Raw genomic sequence first — 16,836 nt, 5'->3', positions numbered from 1 at the left:
TATACTTAATATTACACTTAACGTAGAACAATTTCTGATCTAAAATTTCAATTGTAACATTTCAAATTTAGAGACTAACATCCTGTTGCAGCAGTAAATTTGTACTGTGTTATTTTGAACTTACTATTCAAAGTAGCACATTGTACAAATTTGTTGATAAAACAAAATTGTTCTGACAACTTAAATTTAGAACATTCATTTTAAAAAGCACTAAAATTTAATAGTTTAAAAAATTGTGCCAGTTTTATAATGTTAATTTATATATAAGTACTCGGTCTAGTTTAATTAATAAAGTTGATTCATATAACAGTACTTGGTCTAGTTTGAATCTGAACACTCATAGTATTTTGTTAAAATATCTTCAATATCCTTGAGTCCAAGCCACAAGTTATATCTTCATTACTTCTTGACTGTTTTCTTCGATTAGGTTGTTCCTGCCCAAAAAATCAATGTTATTTTAAAAAATATGTTTCTAACATTTCCCGATAATTTTTATTTCTCAAGAAATAAAGAGTTTTCTTCTCCTTTCTTAGGAATTCTTAAGAATCTCGAAAACATAAAATTTTTTGTTTGACATGTTTGTGCAAAAATGTTGAATAGTTGGTACAAAATGTATATAAATAAACTTGAAAAATATTAATGGCAAGAAATTAATTATAAAAAAACGCATCGAAATTACATATTCTTTCAATAAATAGTTATTAAATATGTTACAAAAACAAAATAATAAAATTGAAATATTACATCTATTAACTAATAAACGCATTATTTAAGAACTTAATAACTAGAGTTTATTTAGAAGTATGAAAAACTAAAGACAGTGTAAAAATTAAAAATTATTGAAACTTTTTTTTTTTAAATTAATAATTGCAAATGTAGAATTATTTCATTGTTTTAAAAAGAAGTTTGAGAAGGAACATAGCATTTGACATTTTGCCAAATAACCTTTTCTTTGTAACAAACTTTTCCACAGAAAATGGAAAAAATATGTTCGTTTTGATTTGATATATTTTTTATTGTTAACAACACATCTAAATTTTTTGTTTTAGAACCAGTTGTTTAAAAGATATTGCGTTCTTGTTCTATTATTTTAATTGTACTTTTGTTAATACTATCCAAAGCATTATTTTCTTTAATAGTGCCTTCAATTGATAAATTTAATTGTTCTTTGAGAGATGACTTTGTTATTATATTCTAAAGCAGCTTCAGCACTAGCAAAATAATTGCTGTTCTCATCTCTGTCCATTTATAAGCAAATAAAGTACAATTTATTGAGTATTGTCTCTGCAGTTTTATAAATTTTATTTTTTGGAGCAGATTTAAAAAAAAAGGACCATGAGTATCTTTGTTATCAGAGCTTGGATTTTGTAAGAATTGATACAGTGATACAATATTATTATCTCTTCTGATATTGACTTTTTTTCTGTAAAAATTCTTGACTTATTTCAGAATTAACTTTCTTTAACTTCCCAAATAAAAATTTTAAAGACCCTTCTGCACTTAATAGTGTGGAATCTGTTTGGCTAAAATTCTCAACAGTTAATCTAACGGGCTCAAAAACAATTTATAATGTTTTTAAAATATTGACATAGTGGTTCTTTCCATAAATGATTTAAGTTTAGTTCTAATAGTCTTTTTAACAGCATCATTCTTTAAAATTGTTTTACCATAATTTCTATCATATTCCATCTTGTTTTGCAATCTAAAAGTAAAGCTAGTTTAGTAGATTACATATTTCTGTGATATATCATTTTTTATTGGAGGTTTTTTACATTTCTTTTCAATTATCAGTATACCTTTAATTGTATCTTTAATTAAAGTATTCATTTGCAGCTCTTCCTGTTCCTGGACTTTATTTCCCATATCATATTTATTTTCTGAAAAATAATCTTTATCTTTATTAATTTCCTCTAGTGCATCATCAGAATCATGGTTTTTAGATTGTTGCATTTCTTTTTTTCAGTTTAAAGTGTTTTTATAACTGCTGGATGTAAAGTATGGTTGTAACATAATTACAGATAAGCAGAAGACAATCTCCCAAATTTTTACATAACAGATGCTCTATTGCTCATAACATCTACAATTTCTTTGTCTAAGATAAAAGATTTTAAGATTTTTCTTCTAATATTTCTCTCGTCTTTTCTGCTGTACTAATACCTTTAATATATATTAAATCCAGATTGTATGAATCTTTAGAATTTACATATAGATGAACATCCATTATTCTCTTATTTTTAAAACTGGTAAATGCATCAATAAACACACTGAACTTTTTATTTTCCTCTTTTCTATATCTTTTAATATTTTTTCTAGCTCCTCCTTCTTAATATAACAAAAATCCATCATTAATTGTCATACTTTACAGGGATTATTTATTAGCTTGAATCCTCCAGTAGTCATAATATGTCATTTTCACTTTTATTTTTCTGGTTAAAAAATAGTCTACAGCTGCCCTTATGAATATTCATTTTTCCAGAGTTTCCCATTTTACAAATGTTAAAATAATATGAGTATTAGTATTACTCATTGTTTTACTTGTTGGCAAGTTATCAATGGGGATAATGTGAAACAGGTCTTTTTGGTTTCTTTCCTTTGAAATTCGTTGACACAATTTGTAGATGCAGGTGTAGGCCAGTAAATAATCAATTTTTGCATAATAATTCACTGCAAATGTTGTGTATTGCATAACTTTAAAATATATAATTTAAAAAAATATATATATCATATAATAATTGTAATTTAAAAAAATACTTTTTGATACTTATTATTAATAGCTATTAAATCATGCAAAATACTTACTTACTAAATTACATACCAAATATATATTGCCTAACTCTTTGCAAGTATGTGCTTATATTTTATAACTACCGGTTGAAAACTTTAAATTTTTTCCTTTTTTTTTCACACAAAATATTATTTATACAAAGTTCAACTCCCTTGACAGTTACTTATAACTACAAAATCGGTAATAATTACTTTATAATCCTTAAAATGTAAAGGTACACATGTGACTGTACTGTGCTTTTCTATGTGACAACAAACACTTACAATACTCATTCATCAAATTCATTTTAGTGCAATATTTGCATAAAATGTAATTAACGATTTTTGAAATTTCTCTTTTTAATATTAGATTTTTTTTTCATCATTGGAATATTCATTTTCTCAAGAAATATCAATTAGTTCCTCAAGAAATAAGAAAAATAAAAACACAAAATTTCGGGAAGCAAGAATTCTTAAGAAGAAGCACTAGTTTTCATTATTTATATTGACAACTTTATTGGTTAGACTATTCTATTTATTAACAATTTTATTTGAGAAGAATATCGAACTTGTTTCTAAACTTCAGTTTGCTTGTTTGTGTTATGATCTTTGATTATGACCTCTTGTTTTGGTATAAAATGTTTTTGGTATAAGTTGTTGTGTTACTGATAAAAATTATTCATTGGTGGTTATCTCCAATTTGTTGTATGATTCTTTTAATTTTTTAATAATATTTATGCTGTATTGAACCAAGTTTTTTTAATTGATCTTCATCACAAATATTTTTAATCTTGGTTATAATTCTTATAATTTTTTTGTTATCATTTGTATAATAAGAATTTGTAATGATGTAGCTGTAGATACATCATTATTACATTATTAAAAATAATTAGAATTAGCTACTGATGTAGCGGATTTTAAATAAAAATAAACTACTGAACAATGCAACAAATTTATTAGGCTTAGGATAAACTTAAAGGTTTTTATTAAACTTTTTTTACAGAAAAAAAATTGATTTTTTTTTAAGTTCTGTTTTACAGTATATTCAAGTCAAATATATATTTTTTAATTTTTCAAGAAACCTTATTTAATTAAAAAAGTTGTTTCATTCTACCCTTACATTTAAGGAAATTTGCAAATCAATTAGCAAATGTATCACAGTGGTTAGAGTTCTGGTTCAGAAAGAGGTTTAACGCCAGCTCTTGCCCAATAAGCGACATTGGTAAGAAGGATGAATGAATTTTTTAGTTAAATGCTTTACTGAAGTGTTCTGTGATAAAACCGTATGGATTTCTGGAAGTACCTTAATATAAACAACTCTATATAAAACTTGCAACACTTTTTACTCTTGACTTGGTCTGCTGCTGTTGTTGTTGAATTTGTTGTTCTTGCTTGATTTATTTGCTTATCATCAAAGTTAAGTTAATATTTAGCTTCTTCTGCTGTCTACGTCTTTCAGTCTCTCAACTATATTAGTTAAGATACTTTTCTTGTAAGATGAAAAACTGTAGACGTTTTCAAACCTCAACACATCTACATTTTTTCAAAGTTTATTTTTCTTTAAATGTGTTGGATGCAAAACACTTGAAAAGCTGTTGTAAGAAAGGCTGATTGCAATTTACTATATATTACAATGTTGAAGGTAGGAAGCAAGCAAGATAATATTGAAGCTAATAGGTAACATGTGTCTGTCTACCCTTATAAAAAGTTTTATGGAAAACACATGATAAAAGGCAGTGGGAAAACTGTAGAATTTTGATTTGTGTTTAGGACACCTGGGGTGTGAGGTTTCTATAGAAGGGCCACAGTTTTTCGTAGAAAACCCATGGTTTTCTATGAAAAACTGTGGATTTCCTTAAATAATAAAATTGTATGAAAACATGGGTTTTCCTTGGTTTCCCTGATTTAACAATCCAGTAAAAATATATTTCAACTGGGCATTTGGCACACACCTAGCCGCTAAATCAAATACAAGTTAATATATTAATAGGCTTAAATATATTATAATAAAAGTAGTATATTACTTTTTAATTGATTGGAGGCTATCTACGTGCTGATTGTGTATGAACAAAACTGAAAATATTTATCACATTAAATTACCCTCTGGTTCATTTTCATCTAAGATATCGACTGTAATTTGCTGCTTTTTGAATCTTCTGACTACTTCTTGAAGCTTTTCAGCTATTGACTGCTTAATCAATTTGTTTCTGTTCCAGGAAATCTTTTGTGAGCATACATTACATAACAAAGTAGGAAACACAAAACTTGTAATGCTTGAAATAGTTTTACATGAAATACAGTAAATTGTAGATTGACATAAAAATGCAACTTACAGACTTCCAAACTTTCATTTTTTCAAATCAGCAATGCGGATAAAAAAAAATGATGTATAAAAAATTTTTAAAAATTTAAAAGAAAAAACAACCTTACCCAACAGAGCAGATAACTTTGATGGATCTTATGCTTGTTTTGGTATTTTTCTGCTATTTTTTAGCAATTTTTAAGCAATTGTTTCTTTATAACTGATTTATTAAAGTCATCCTCAAAGGCCAACACTCTTCTTCGTTTCCAGTAACTTCTGGGTTATCTCAAGGGTCTATCCTTGGTCCTGTTTTGTATCTTTTCCACACTTATGATTTTCGCAACAACCTTACATCTAAAGTAGCTCTTTTTGCTAATGGCTTTATTTTATACTCCTGTCTCTAAAAGTCTTCTCTTTTCAATCACTTATTAAAAGGTCGGGGCTCGCAGTAACTTTTAAATTTCAACTCCAACAAAACTCAGTTATTTACTTCAAACAAATATCGCAATACTGTTGACATTCCTATAATAATAAATGGCAACCCTCTCACCAAGTCTCTTCTTTACATCTTTTTAGATTTTTGTTTACTACTGACCTTTCATTTAAACCATATATACAAATGATTGATTGTGCATGGCATTTTCTTACCTTTAATTCCATTCTCTACAAACCTCTTACTCATCCTTTTGTGTAATAGGGTTGTCATATTTGGGCTGTTTCTTTTAATGGTGCTCTTTCTCTTCTAAACAAGGTCTAAAAACATTGTAAACGTAGTTAAACCTACGTTATTTGCTAAGTTTGAGTCTTTTTCCCATCCTTGTTAAGTTGCATCTCTTTCTTTTTTCTACATATAATTGTCGCTGTTTAAAAAAAGTTATTATTTCTTGTTCCATCAACTAAAACTCATTATCGTTTGACTCATCATTCAGCTAAGTCTTATTTTTTTACATTATCTGTCCCTACATGCTCTTAAAATTTTATTTGACTTGTTTTTTCCGCCCCATTTCAACCCTATGGAACTCTCTCCCATTTTCATGTTTTCTTGACTCATACATCCTACAACTCTTTAAGTGTTCTGTCAATCATTTACTTGCACTATAACTCTGTTCTTTTTTTTCATAGTAACTCCTAACTTAATAGTGGTTGCTTTCAGCCTTGTTGGCAATCAATCAGAATAAATAAATAAATTATATATACATAAATATATATATATATATACATAAATATATATATATATATACATATATATATTTATATATATATATATATATATATATATATATATATATATATATATATATATCAAATATTAAATGTAATTAATGTAAATAAACAATGTTTATTGTGTCAATATAAAACACTTAAACCAATTATGATAAAATTGAGGAACGTTATCTAAGAATTTTTTTTACAGTACTGCTCCAACTAAGTTAATTTTTAAGCATACCAAAATAAAGACTTTCAGTAAATTTCGGTATAAATTCTCCTATATAAATCTGAAATTAAAATACAAAATGAGATATTGCCATTTAAAGTTAAGTTTAGTAGCTTAAATAATGAATTTTTAAATATTTCGCAAAAAACCCAAAAAAACGGACCTCTGCCTTTTTTATCCAATAAACAACCAAAAAAACCAAAAAATAACAAGAACCAAAAAAACACGTCGCTTCTCTATACATAATATATATATATATATATATATATATATATATATATATATATATATATATATATATATATATATATATATATATATATATACATACATATATATATTGAAAAAAAAGGTTTTACAAATAATCATTATGTAATTTAGAAAATGTATATATTAAAATTTCATAAAATTGTTTAAATTTTAAAAAGCTTTTAAAATAGTTTTATTGTTTATGACATGCTTCTTTAATTTTTATATTATATATATATATATATATATATGTATATATATATATATATATATATATATATATATATATATATATATATATATATATATATATATATATATATATATAATATATATAAGTCGAGTATGGCTTCTTAAAATTTATTTTTGTTGAGTATTTTTCTAATGGGTTGTGTTATTACTGTTTGTATTATGCTTGCCCACCTCTTTGTAGTTTAAGCACTGACAAACTTTTTTAAATTGCTTACATACATACATACATACATACATACATACATACATACATACATACATACATACATACATACATACGTACATATTATTATTATTATTATTATTAAGTTACATGGACAATACATGAACCGTAAGTTCATCATTAACTAGTAAAGCTAGTTCGTGTAGCAGCGTTGAAGCAACCATGGAAAATGATGTACTGTGGTAACTGTTTTAGATGCTAATCTAAATTAGTTTTGAACTTTTTCACTGAAGTAGTATTTACGACATTGTCTGCCAAGGCATTCCATGTGTTTGCTACATGGTTGTTAAAAAAGTTATATTGAACCAGACAGTTTTTGTTGATTTCATGATGGTATTGGATGCGATGCCTATAGCTGGGGGGAATGTTAATTGGATTAATACACCAGTTAACTAACTCAATATTATTCTCTAATTTAAATTTTTGAATAAGATCCAATTGTTTTCTTTGTTCGCATTGAGAAGTGAGACCAAGTTTGATACACCTTGATTGATAGTCAAAAGGCTTCATTTCTTGCGGTACTTTTGTAACACCCTGTTGAATACTTTCAATTATAGGTCCTTTTCTAAATAAGGATACCAAGCGGTAGTGGAAAATTCTAGAAGTGGACGTATATAAGCTGTATATAGCTTTTTCCAGAGTTGTGTATCTCTACTTATGAAGCAATGTTTTAGGATACCAAGCATTTTGTTAGCCTTGGCTGCATCAATAGAGGTTTGGTAATTTTGCTTTAGGTCATTGGAAATTAAAACACTAAGGTTTCTTTCTGATAAGGTTAATTTAAGTTGGACTCTGCTGAGACATTTGTTTGATCTTTGGTCATCAATAAAGTATAGGTGTGGAATGGATTTGGATTGGTTGAAATGCATTATTTTACATTTCCTAATATTTATTTCCATATGTCATTCCTGAACCCAATTAATAATGTTGTCAATGTCAGTTTGCAGAAAAAGTTTTTGTTCTTAAGTACTGACCACACTAAGGATTTTTGTGTCGTCTGCATACATTTTGCATATATTTTTGTTACTAATTTGTTCTGGTAAATCATTAATGAAGATAGTAAAAACATTGGACCAAGAACTGAGCCTTGAGGAATGCCACTAGTAACTTTTTCCCATTCCGATGTTACATTACCAAGTTGGACACGTTGAGTACGATTTGAAAGAAATGCTTTAATCCAGTTTAAAATTTTACCTTCAATTCCATAGGATTTCTGACCTACAATATATCACTTAGTGACATATTGTAGGTCAGAAAATCCATAGTCTCAAGTAAATTAGTAACACAAGATTTTTTGTTTATGAAACCATGCTGAAGGTTCGATATAAGATTTTGAGACAGTTGATGCTGCATTATCTTATTTTTAACAATTTTCTCCATTATTTTGCATGGCACAGAAGTAATAGAAATGGGTCTGTAATTGTTTGGATCCATTTTAGAACCTCAGTTGAACAAAGGAGTCCCATTTGCTACAAGCCATGCCTTTGGTAACAAACCTTGTTCCATTGATTTTTGGTAGATCATGGCTAGTGGAGTTGCTATTGTATTAGAGCATGCCTTGAGTATGTAAGGACTTATCTGATCTTCACCCATAGATTTATAACCATCAAGAGTAATGAGGTGACTTAGAACAGACTCATAATCAAAGGAGGTATGAAAAAGTGATATAGCTGTGCGTTTAGTAAAAAGTGGTAAAGTTTGAATGTGAGATTCAATGGTAAAGACAGATTGAAACTGTTTGTTTAGAGTGTTGGCAATAAAAACTTGGTCGCTACTACTTTCCCCAGTCATTGATTGTGTAATGACAATCTGGTTGCTTACAGTGCGTTTGCTATTAATAAACAAAAAATTTCTTTGGGTTTTTCTGGTCATTAGATAGTTTAATTTTATAGGTACGGATTGCATCACGAGTTGCTTTCTTTACCAGATTACGAGTTTATTGTATGCAAATTTTGAATATCTGGAGTGGTTATTGTTGATAGTAACATTAGATAACTGATACTGCCAGGACAAAGTGCAGTGAACTTGTGATTTATTCCCTAGAGGTGGGCCGAAGATGATCTCATTGATTCGATCAATGGATTTGCTGATTGTTAGGTCAAGTGTATTTTTTGAAGAACCATTAGATTGCATAAAAGTTAATTTGGTTACATGTTGATAGAGGTGAAGTTCAAAAATAGTATTAGCAAATTTGGCGTCCAAACTGGTTTCACCACCTATTGTATTCAACCAATTTTTGTTCCACTTGATGTTTGCAAAGTTGAAATCCCCAGTAATAATAAGGCCTTAGAAATTTTTGTTTTCAATTAGAGATTTTGAATATGAAATGGATCTAGCAATTTTGTTGAAGGCTGATACGCTACAAGTTGTTGGGCACTAAAATAAGAAGAGATAATAAGATATATAACTTATATAAACTAATAAGATAATAAGATATAAACTTATATATGAACTTATATTATATTATTGAACTTATATAAGTATATAAGTTCAATAATATAATATAAGTTCAAGCCAGAGTTGTTCTGAATTTTTAATTCCTTCATACAATTTATATTTTGTGCATTCATTTATGCTATAATTACTTTTTACATATATTGCAATACCACCACCGTGAGTAGATCCATCTTTTCTATAAATTTGTAATTAGGAAAAAAAGGTGCTGAAAATTCATTAAACCAAATTTCCCTAATAAAAATGACATCATATTCAAAATTAGTAGCAGCTAGAAAAAGCTCTTGGAGTTTTTGGTGGTTCAATGATGTGACATGGTGTAAAATCAGTTTAGATAACTAGCAGATGATAAGTTTTTTTTAATTGTTGGTTGTGTAGCTGATTGTTTATATTGTTTGGAGGCCATTTCTCTAATTGTTTGTGGTTGATATGGATGCTTGCAAAGATTCAACCATTTTAACTTTTCATGCATTTGCAGCTGTTTTTTTGTCCACGAAGGGATGCTTATTGATTCCATGAATTGAGATTGTTTTGGTGATATCAATACAGCAAACAGTATCTCCGCGACAACATATCGAAAGGGCTTATCAAGTTTTAGATTGGATTGGAGCTCATTCAATTTTTTTTTTTCAGCATATAGCTTATTGAAGTTTGCTTGCTCTGATGGAGTACAATTTGGTCGGATAAAGATTTCTTTATATTTTGTGTTACATAATTTTTTTGCTAAGGAGATTACCTTATTATGAGCATCTATAGAGTCAAATTCAACTATAATAGGAGCAGGAAGGTTATTTCTTATAAAATGTGCCAATGTATGGCTTGAATTAGTCAGACGATTAATAGATTTTATATTTACAGATAGATTGATTGCTTGGAGTATATCACTAACTGTTCTTGTGTCTTCATTTAAACATTCTTCAGGAGAACTCATTTGAGAGTTTTGCACTCCAATAAACACTACTTTAGTAGCTCTAATAGCCTGCATGCGCTGGTTTTTTTCTACTGTACTCATAAGAGCATAGTTGGCAGTAGTACCAATTTTGGTGATATCAGAATAAGAAGGCTTCAAAGAACGTTGCTTTTGTTGAATAATTTTTTCTTTTCTAAGATTCTCAAGTTGCTGACGCAGTATACAATTTTCATCTTTAAGTAACTGTAACTCTTTTTCCATGGCTGTTTTAAAAGCAAGAAGTTCTTAACAGAGTTCTCCATTTTTTTTAAGGCATAGGCAACTGAGTTTGTTTTCAGTAGAGCAGAGATAATTGATCGAGTACTTCCGACAATTGATGCAGAACACAAATATAGATCAATAGGAGGGCTACCACCCTGAATAACAGTAGATTACCTCCTGTCTGTGAAATATATTGTTATTATTATTATTTGATTTTAAATCGGCTAAAAAATGTTTATTATGTGGTGCGGCATTGTTTTATAACCTATTCATCAATTAAATTACATTCATACATACTTACATACATACATACATACATACATTCATACATACATACATACATACATACATACATACATACATACATACATACATACATACATACATACATACATACATACATAAGTATATACATAATAAATCAGCTTGAACTCAGATAATGAACATTAATATTAATAGTAAATAAACAATAATTTAAGTTGTTACAGCATCATATTTTTAATGTATACCTCATCAATTTTTTGAGCAGCAGTAGTATCAAGCACAACGCTCGATGAAGATGGTGAATTTGCAATAAGTTGTTGATTCTCTAAGAAAGCTATTAAAGGTTTATAAACTTATTTCTAAAAGTATAAGGATTGAAAATACAAATGTACATACATAAACCAGTACATATGTTCTGGTTATTTTTTTTACATTGGTATCTAAATTTATCTAATGCACTGCTTTTCTAAGCTAATCTGATTCACTGGTTATCTAATGCACATTAAAACATTATTAATAATATAAAATAAAGTTTGGAAAGTTAATATATTTATAACATAAATTTTTTTTATTCACATTAGATATATAAAGAAATCATCAGTTTTAAGCAGCCAGATTAAAATGAATTCAGAAAATAATATTTAATCAAGTTTCCTCTGATGGGGCATAAAACAAACATACAGTCTAACATTGTTAGTAACATAATAAAAGTCATAAAAATTATAAAAATCATACAAAAGCATCTTTTCAAACTTTTGTTGGGTTTGTTGATAATTTTTACTTTTAATTGTATTTTTTTTTGTAACATAATTTAACAAGAGACAATACATGGAAAGGTAAAAATCATCAACAAACTCTGCAAAAGCTCTGTTTCAAAAGATGCTGTCTTTGCTTGATCTTTATGAATTAGTTTGTTTATCCTTTAATAGGCTTCTTTTCTTTTTTTTTTGGCTGTCTTTTGAATTATGAATACTTTTTGGTTCCATTAATAAACTTACTTTCCATTAAAATACTTTAATTACTCAAAATACAAACTATGATGGCATCTTTAAACACAAAATTATGATGGCATCTTTAAACACAAAATTATGATGGCATCTTTAAACACAAAATTATGATGGCATCTTTAACCACTTAACGAACCTATTAATTTTCAAAAGTGTGTCAAAAACAAATCTATTTTTTTTTTAATTGATTTTACTGTTTTAACCATGCAAAAAAGGAAAATAATAATAATTAATAAATTTTAATATATTTTAATAATTTATGACCTTCCTAATTGACCTTTGAAAACTTGCTCGACATATGTCGAGCATTGCAATATTGCATAAAATTCTTGCAAAATTCTTGAAAAATTGAAGTGAACCTAGTTGCAAACTTAATTTCCTCTATTTCTAAACAATAAAATATAAAGTTGATTTCATTAAATTTATAAATTTATGATTTTATTAAAAACTCTAATTATATAACATTACATAAACTTTCGTAAATGTACATTTATGGCACTGTAAAATTGTAGAGACTAGGCAAAATCACGCATACAAAAATTTCAAATTTTTAACTGTAAAAGTAGTTTTATTACAAGAAACTTTCACGTATTTATAAATAATAAGAATAAAATAAGGCATTCTATAAATTTATGAACATTGAAATAATAGAAAACTACTTGAGATTATAATGCGCGTGGCAGTCATAAAAAGAAGAGTTTATCGTACAGGAAGCGCATCAGATATCATAATAACCAATCAGAAGCTTTGCTCGACATATAGCGAGCTAGCTCTCAAAGTATACCAATTTTTGGTAATGCTCGACATATCTCGAGCAAATTTTTTTTGGCTAAAAAAGTTTGCTCGACATATGTCGAGCAAATTCGTTAAGTGGTTAAACACAAAATGATGATGGCATCTTTAAACACAAAATTATGATGGCATCTTTAAACACAAAATCATGATGGCATCTTTAAACACAAAATCATGATGGCATCTTTAAACACAAAATCATGATGGCATCTTTAAACACAAGTTTTTCAATTTTACAAAGTTCTCTTAACCCATGCAGTAACTGTAACAATTGGAACTTTACCTATAAATAAAAAACCATAATTCATGCATGCAACCACATAGAGTTTCATGTGATTTAATCAAAATTCTATGGGATACCTATGGAATTCCATGGAATATTTCTGTAAGAGTATAATGGAAATGTAATACATATAATTGTAGTTATATAGCATAATTAAAAAATGCTTGCAAATATTTTCAATAAGGGCAATAACTTCATTGTATCCTCCATTTTTTTTTTCCCTGTTTTACTTTGGTGTTTATAGTTCACAGTTAAATGAACATTTATAACAGAAAGTTTTTTTGTATTATTTCATTTTTTTTGCAATTAGTTTTAAAAATCAAGATTTTTTTGTAAATTGTAAATACAAAATTTAAATTTTTTGTTGCATTTGATTTGAGCAATGTTGCACTAGTTTTTTTAGTTTTTTTACTAATATTTTTTTATTTTATTGTTTTTACTAGTTTAAAATTAATCATACAATGTTTTGTATTTATGTATTATAGAGCACTTAAATATCGCTCATTTATATCATATTGTATTTGTATATTTTAGAGTATCTTGTTGATCAAAATCCTATTTCATTAGTGCAAGGGAGGTTTATTGCAGAGATTCCGCAGCTTGAAAAAGATTTTTTTATATCATTTGATGTTAATCCTACTAAGTTTATTCAAGGAAGACATAGTGTTGTTCATTTTTTTATTGGTTCTGATAGTTATGCTCTTAGCATCTGGTTTCAAGAAGATGGTGTTGGGAAACTTTTGATTTATACTCCAGTTATGAATTATAAAAGTTATATTGCATACATGACAAATCCAATTGGATTAAATTTGTGGTCAAATATTAAGATATTTCAATTTTTACAAGGTACAGTTTATGCATGCAAAATTAGTATAAATGAGCAAGTTGTCTACTCAATTTATAACAACCAATCTCAAAGTTTTAATAATGTTAAAGTATATGCTTCGAATCCATGGTCTGAAGCTCAAGAAGGAATGATTAAAAACCTGTTTGTCGTCAATTGAATTTTAAGTATGTTTTTGTTGTTTTTTTTTGAAAAAAAAATTATTTAAATTTTTATTTAAAATAAAGAAGAAAGAAAAGAAAAGCAATTTTTTTTTTTCAAATAGTTTTAATATAAATTAAATCAATTTTTTATCATATATGTTAATTTACATACTTTATTAACCACATTTTTTTTTGTCTCTAAATGTTTAAAATGCAAATGTATTTGTATTTTTTCTGTGTTAATATTTATTTAATAATTAATTTATTAAATATAATTTTAAATTAATTGTTTCGTTTCTATTCTTAGATAGCAGCTTGCAACCTATTGTTATTTTTCCTGCAGGTATTTCAAACATAATTCAAATAGTTTGTTAAGTATTAAAAATGTTAAGTTTTTAATAGTTGAATTAGCATGAAATATTTTTCTTTCTTTTTTGCTAATTATTCTACTAACAATTATAATAATGGATTATAGTTGTTGACATTATACAATATTAATGAATAGATAAAATAGAATGATTAAAACTTATTAAAAATTAACTTGTTTTGATTGATGTCTTGTCTGGGTCTTGACTGATGCAACTCTTTCTGTTGTTTATTGTATTAATTTTACTTAATAATAAACAAAATAAGCGATGTTAAACGTTTTTATTTAAATGTTAGTTTTAAAGCTTAATGTTTGATTTTTTTTATTTCAATTATTTTTTTATTTGTACTATTTTACTGAGATCTCCATTATTTTCATATAATAGTTTGCATATATTAAATTTTATTAATATATTTATCACAGATAGGCTTGGTAAATGCATATGCTTAGTTGTTATTTATTTAAATCATTAGTTTATTATGATTTTCTGAGTATTGGTAAATTAACACTATTTGTTTCTTTTTTGTTTTAAAATTATTTTTGATATTTATTTTTGTTAAATATCTTCTAACTAGGGTAGATAACTATGGGTAACTAGGGTACAGCTTTGAAACTCAGTTTAATGGTTCTAAAGTTTGTTCATATCAAGGTTTTCTCATCTCTAGTGGTAGTTCTTGAAAAGTCTGATTCCATCAACAACTTTAAAATATCAGAGTAATAACAGCTATATTGCGCAAAGATATTGTCTTCTAGTGCTTTAAATGTGCATTGTTGAAACCAAATAAGAATCTTTTAGTTATAAATTATATGGTTAGCAAAAATGGGTTAACTTTATAGTATACTACTGCTTAAAGTGTTAAATGCTATCTATGTTTGAGTTAAGTGCTTTTAAATAATTCAAGTTATGATTATAGCACTAGAAATCAATTAACATAAAAAACTCTATTAGTAACATGTTTGACTTATGTATATGCTTAGGTACCATTTTATCTATTTTTTGTAAAATTAGGTTCAATCCTATGACTGTTCATTTATGTTCTTTTGCTTAGAACCAATTTATTCTATCACCCAAGGCTAAACTCTTTTTGTTGTTATTTCTGATCAAATTGACCAAGCTTTTTCTTTTTTGTTTATCTACCAATATTTTACTGATTGATGACTTTAATATTTATCACACTTAATGGATTGGATCTAGTAACACCTGTTGCTAGAGTTTAAAATGTAATTCTATTTCAACATCTTACCCAGATAGTTTCCTTTGTGACTTGTTTTACAGACAATTCTAATCAGTTACTTTTGTTCTTTGATTTGTGTCTTGTCTTTGATTTTAGCTTATTTTTAATAACGAACTTAATAATCTTTGCGTTGTTATTATCAAGGTTTTCAAATCTTTAACAGTTATTAACAAACTTTTATTATCTCTTTTTGAGTCTAACAAAAGTTGTTAATTGTTTATATATTTGTTTTCTTGTTTTTTAACTCTCTTCTAGTAACTAAGTAAATTCTAATTACTAAGTAATTTCTAGCAATTTACTAAGTAAGTCTCAATTTAAATAGTGGTTACTTGTAACCATTTTGGAAGTAAATTTGTTAAAGTTAAAAAAAAAGCAAATATTATTCCAACATATGCTATATATATAAATAAATAAATATATATATATATATATATATATATATATATATATATATATATATATATATATATATATATATATATATATATATATATATATATAACATAATATAAATATTCCAACATATGATATCTATATAAATATATGTTATATATAAATTTGTATAATTATAAAATTGTTAATGACAAATGATAAAACAAATTTATTTATTATGAGTTTAAGTTGTTATGTTTCTTTCTTTTGTTTTGTAGTTAAATTATGTTGTAAAAGTTTCTATGATATTACTTTTTGTTTTATTTTTCCCTCTCAAACTAAATGCAATTTTTAATTAGATTTGTTTGCATAAAATTATAAAGTTTATACATTTTTATAATTTCTTCTATTGTTAGTTTATTAAATATTAATTATAGATATTATTATTAATATTAACAATAAATTTTTTCTGCTGATATTTTCAGTTATGATTTAAAAAAAGTAAGTTATTATAAAAACAATTAAATTATGAAAAAAATAAGTTTTTTTAAATAATTTTTTAAGTTTGATGCATTTTAATTTTAATATTTAGATTTTATCAATCAAAGAAAAGAATTAATTTTGAATAGAGGTGTATTTCTTGGAACTGTTATTGTTTTGATGAAGGTCTATACTGTGTC

General features: G+C 26.4%; 1 protein-coding gene across 3 annotated transcripts in view; it reads left to right on the top strand.

Moving 5' to 3' along the window:
- The window catches only part of LOC100199204 (fibroblast growth factor receptor 3), a 170,052-nt gene extending 153,216 nt beyond the window's left edge, over positions 1-16,836 (top strand). For all 3 annotated transcript variants that reach the window (XM_065806068.1, XM_065806071.1, XM_065806069.1), the window contains 3 exons: positions 13,730-14,206; positions 14,490-14,525; positions 16,749-16,836. In XM_065806068.1, coding sequence (XP_065662140.1) covers positions 13,730-14,199 — 470 coding nt within the window. In that variant the 3' untranslated portion in view covers positions 14,200-14,206; positions 14,490-14,525; positions 16,749-16,836. The remainder of the gene's footprint in view (positions 1-13,729; positions 14,207-14,489; positions 14,526-16,748) is intronic.

Source organism: Hydra vulgaris, chromosome 09 (genome assembly GCF_038396675.1).
Source record: "Hydra vulgaris chromosome 09, alternate assembly HydraT2T_AEP".
Lineage (NCBI taxonomy): Eukaryota > Metazoa > Cnidaria > Hydrozoa > Anthoathecata > Hydridae > Hydra > Hydra vulgaris.
Note: the sequence above shows the minus strand (reverse complement) of the source record. Positions and strands in the feature narration are given on the sequence as shown.